This window comes from Mangifera indica, unplaced genomic scaffold (genome assembly GCF_011075055.1).
Source record: "Mangifera indica cultivar Alphonso unplaced genomic scaffold, CATAS_Mindica_2.1 Un_0004, whole genome shotgun sequence".
NCBI classification, from domain to species: domain Eukaryota; kingdom Viridiplantae; phylum Streptophyta; class Magnoliopsida; order Sapindales; family Anacardiaceae; genus Mangifera; species Mangifera indica.
The window spans coordinates 328,082-331,551 of NW_025401096.1; the positions used below are offsets into that span (position 1 = coordinate 328,082).

Consider the following 3,470-nt stretch of genomic DNA (forward strand, 5'->3'; position numbering starts at 1 on the left):
AGATATTATCGACATCAATATTTGAAAAGTTAGCGTATAATATCGGTATATGGTGGCTCAACAAGCAACCAAATTAATCTTACTATAAAGAGGGAAAACATTTTTTAGGGGAGCAAATTTTTAAGTTTATCACATTTTGGATAAAATGTGCACTATATTATTTTCTCCTTCATTGGGTTTTGTTCCACTAGTTTTTCTAGTAAGGGTTTTAATAAGACAGTTTTAACACATTCAATCATACTTTACAAGATATTAAATAATTATGTTCTTTTATTTTGATTTTTATCCTATTGTATTTTTCCTTAACAAAATTAATGTAATTATCTATAAGTAATGAAAACTCAAAGAAGAGTAGATGAATTTTTCCACCACATGAAAAGAAAATTTAAAAGTTGGGTGTGAATGCATGGAATGCACGGTGAGCCGCATTCATCGCCTTGGAGGAAATTGTCTATAAAACAACTTCCTTCTTTCATCGTAATATAGAGTGAGGCACCCTTTTAATCGTTTTAATTCATGCTTCTTGCGTTCTCTTTTCGTTCTCCTGCTTTCATTTACTTTGTTTCCCATCTTTTTCTGCTTAAGCTTTTTTGTAATTATAAAATCTTTTACTCAAAAAATCTTTATCATATTTATAACACATATAACATATTTAGTCTGACAAAATATATCAAGCATTGTCATATCAAATTGCTAAGGCTGTTGGATGTATATATAAAATTATTAAAGTAAAATGAATTAATAAAATTAAAAAAAAAAACCTATAAACTTATTAGTTTTTTTAAAAAGTCAAGGATGGTCCCCTGCCTCGCTCCGCCGGTGGATACATCGCAAATTATTTATCCCTTAATATTCTCTCTCCCGCTATCACTTAACTAAGTTAATCGTGGTTATATATATAACTATTTTAAATATATAATTATATTTATTATTATATAATTAAATATTATTTTATTTTTAATTTAAAATCAATTAATTATATAAATTAAAAAATATATATTTATATATTTAAAATAAATATAGATAACTTTCTTATAAATTAATATATATATATATGGTCATCTTCGGATTGTGGACCAACTCATAATTAAATAATATCTTCATTCATGGGACACAATAGACAGCCACACATGACTGTCAATTTAGATAAACAAGCGCTTCTACATACATCAAATATGTAAAACAAATTTAACCGCATATCAAATAAAAATTTAATCTTAGACTATTTTGTACAATTTCAATGCATTCAACCTCTTTAATCCATTAATACTCATAATTTTTAATATGCAAAATTATGTATTATTAGTTTTAATTTATATTTATCAAATTATATATAAATAAATCATCTAAACATATAATTAAATATTTAAAATTAGATGAATATAATTTTATTAATTTTTAATTCTTCCTTATTCTCCTCCACCATTAACTTAAGAAATATAATACATTTCTCCCACCGAGGATTTTCTATCTTTTCATGCCACCTTCCACGTAAGGAGGAACAGCTCCCATGGCCACTTCCCGATTTCGTCTTTCAACGTTACCGTGCCATCCTGGAGAAAGTTCCAAGACGATCAGAAAATGATAATTCATAATTTAAAATTCAATTATCCATTATATATATATACATACCAATGGACATGTCAAATCCTCGGCTTTGGAGCTCGCGATATTCTTGACAAAGAGCACAGGACTCGCAGCAAAAATGAACCAAGCAGTCGCAACAAGGGCTCTCTTCCAGCTTGAACTGCTGCCGCATCTTCGTGCGATAAAAGCAAGAGTAGCAAAAGGTACAACCGGTCACCGCAGCAAGTAGACAATAAAGCACTCCTGCTGTACCACAAGCTGCAAGAAAAACCAACCGTAGGTTGTATGATATTTATTTCTAACGTAAAATCATTCAATTTAACTCCCTCGTATTTTAACTCATTGGTAGTTGATGGCTTACAGGTATATCCTTGGTCAGCAATCTCAGCAACTCGTCCAAAAGTGACGCACGGACACCAACAAGTCAAGCAGCCTGTTAAACAATAAACAGATTAATCATTTTGAAACCTTGAGGTGGTTGTCGGCAAGAAACTCTTTGGAAATTGGAATAATGAACTTACAGCTTGAGCAGTCAGAAAAGCAGTCACAAAGCCCAGAAGACCAATCTCCCAATCTGGGTTGGTGCTGAAAGCCTTGAGCCACCGGGACTCCGGTTGCTGCGCCATACTGACCAAAGTTCTGATTGGGGTTTGTTGAATTCATGGTGTTGAAGGATTGAAATTCTATTGCAAATGGTATAAGAGGAAAGTTGATATGGTGGATAAGCGTCCTTGGTGGGTTTATATAAAAACTCTTAAGCATCCTTGGTAGGTTTACTACTGATTCATTGTTTGAAAACATACTGGCCCGCTTGAATCGACAAAGGCAAAGTCTTTCAACTTTTGAGACCCGTAACAATGTATGCGTCCAAAACAATTAAAGGAGTTGACAGAAGCGACCCATTCAGACAAGACTCCAAAAAGTATATGTTTCAAAATTTCCAAATTCCAATTTCCAATATATTATAGTGGATGAGAAACAACTCTGAGTCCCAATATCTACTTTTTCGAATTTGTTTTAAATAAAAAATTATTTTTCTTAAGATCAGTAATTTCAAGCTAAAGATAATTTAAATTTATAATTTAAATTTATGATTAAAATTTATGAAAATTTTGATTTATTGATAAAATGATATTAATTTATTGAATAATAGATAAAATAATGTTATTTTATCTATGAATCATAAAATAAAATTATAAATTCAAATTGAATCAAACTAAACTTTATATAATTCAAATTCGATTTAGTTTAAAAAATGAGTTTTCATCCTAACTCAATTCTAAATAAATTTGTGTCGAGTAGTTTCTAATATCAAGTGAACTTAGTTTAGGTATAACCTTATGTATTTTAACCAATGTTTTCATGTGTACGTGTGCTAATTGGATTAAAAAAAATATTCAAACTAATTTTGACTCATTAAAATATAAAATTAAAAATTAATTTAAAGTAAAAATGAATTTAGTCCAATAACACATATTATGTTAATTGTAAAATTTTTTATTTTTATTATAAGGTACACGCTAACATAGAAATTTGATTGAGATAAACTATCTATTGAACATTAAATCGTTGGGTTTGGCTTGTTTGATTATACTTTATCCGGATTCAAAATTTCAATTAAGTTAAAATATCCTTATTGGCTTTTAGTTTTTGATCAAATCGTTTTGTCCAATTTTTAGAACCATGATTTGAACATGTGATTTGACGAGGATAGGATTAGGAAGTAAAGATTAGTACTCTTTAAATCGTTTTGAATACAATATAGTCATCTCATCATTTTCTTTCATCTTCTGGTTTTGTCTCTCAAGAAAGCAACTCATTTCTTTCATCCTTTTGCTCTCTGGTTTAATTCATACTTTATAACATGTTATAAACAGAAATCA

General features: G+C 29.4%; 1 protein-coding gene across 1 annotated transcript; it reads right to left on the minus strand.

Moving 5' to 3' along the window:
• Positions 1-1,084: 1,084 nt before the first annotated feature.
• On the minus strand, positions 1,085-2,302 carry LOC123205385 (protein PLANT CADMIUM RESISTANCE 2-like). Its single transcript, XM_044622329.1, has 4 exons — positions 2,109-2,302; positions 1,949-2,020; positions 1,633-1,845; positions 1,085-1,553 (listed from the first exon to the last, which is right to left on the minus strand). The coding sequence occupies exons 1-4, from the start codon at positions 2,248-2,250 to the stop codon at positions 1,468-1,470; spliced, it is 513 nt and encodes a 170-aa protein (XP_044478264.1). The 5' UTR covers positions 2,251-2,302; the 3' UTR covers positions 1,085-1,467.
• Positions 2,303-3,470: the final 1,168 nt, after the last annotated feature.

Coding starts and splice junctions, on each gene's coding strand:
- LOC123205385 (XM_044622329.1), bottom strand. CDS start 2,250: ATGAATTCAACAAACCCCAATCAGAACTTTGGTCAGTATGGCGCAGCA. Junction 2,021..2,108: donor CTTTTCTGACTGCTCAAGCT/GTAAGTTCATTA, acceptor ATTGTTTAACAG/GCTGCTTGACTTGTTGGTGT. Junction 1,846..1,948: donor TGCTGACCAAGGATATACCT/GTAAGCCATCAA, acceptor TTTTTCTTGCAG/CTTGTGGTACAGCAGGAGTG.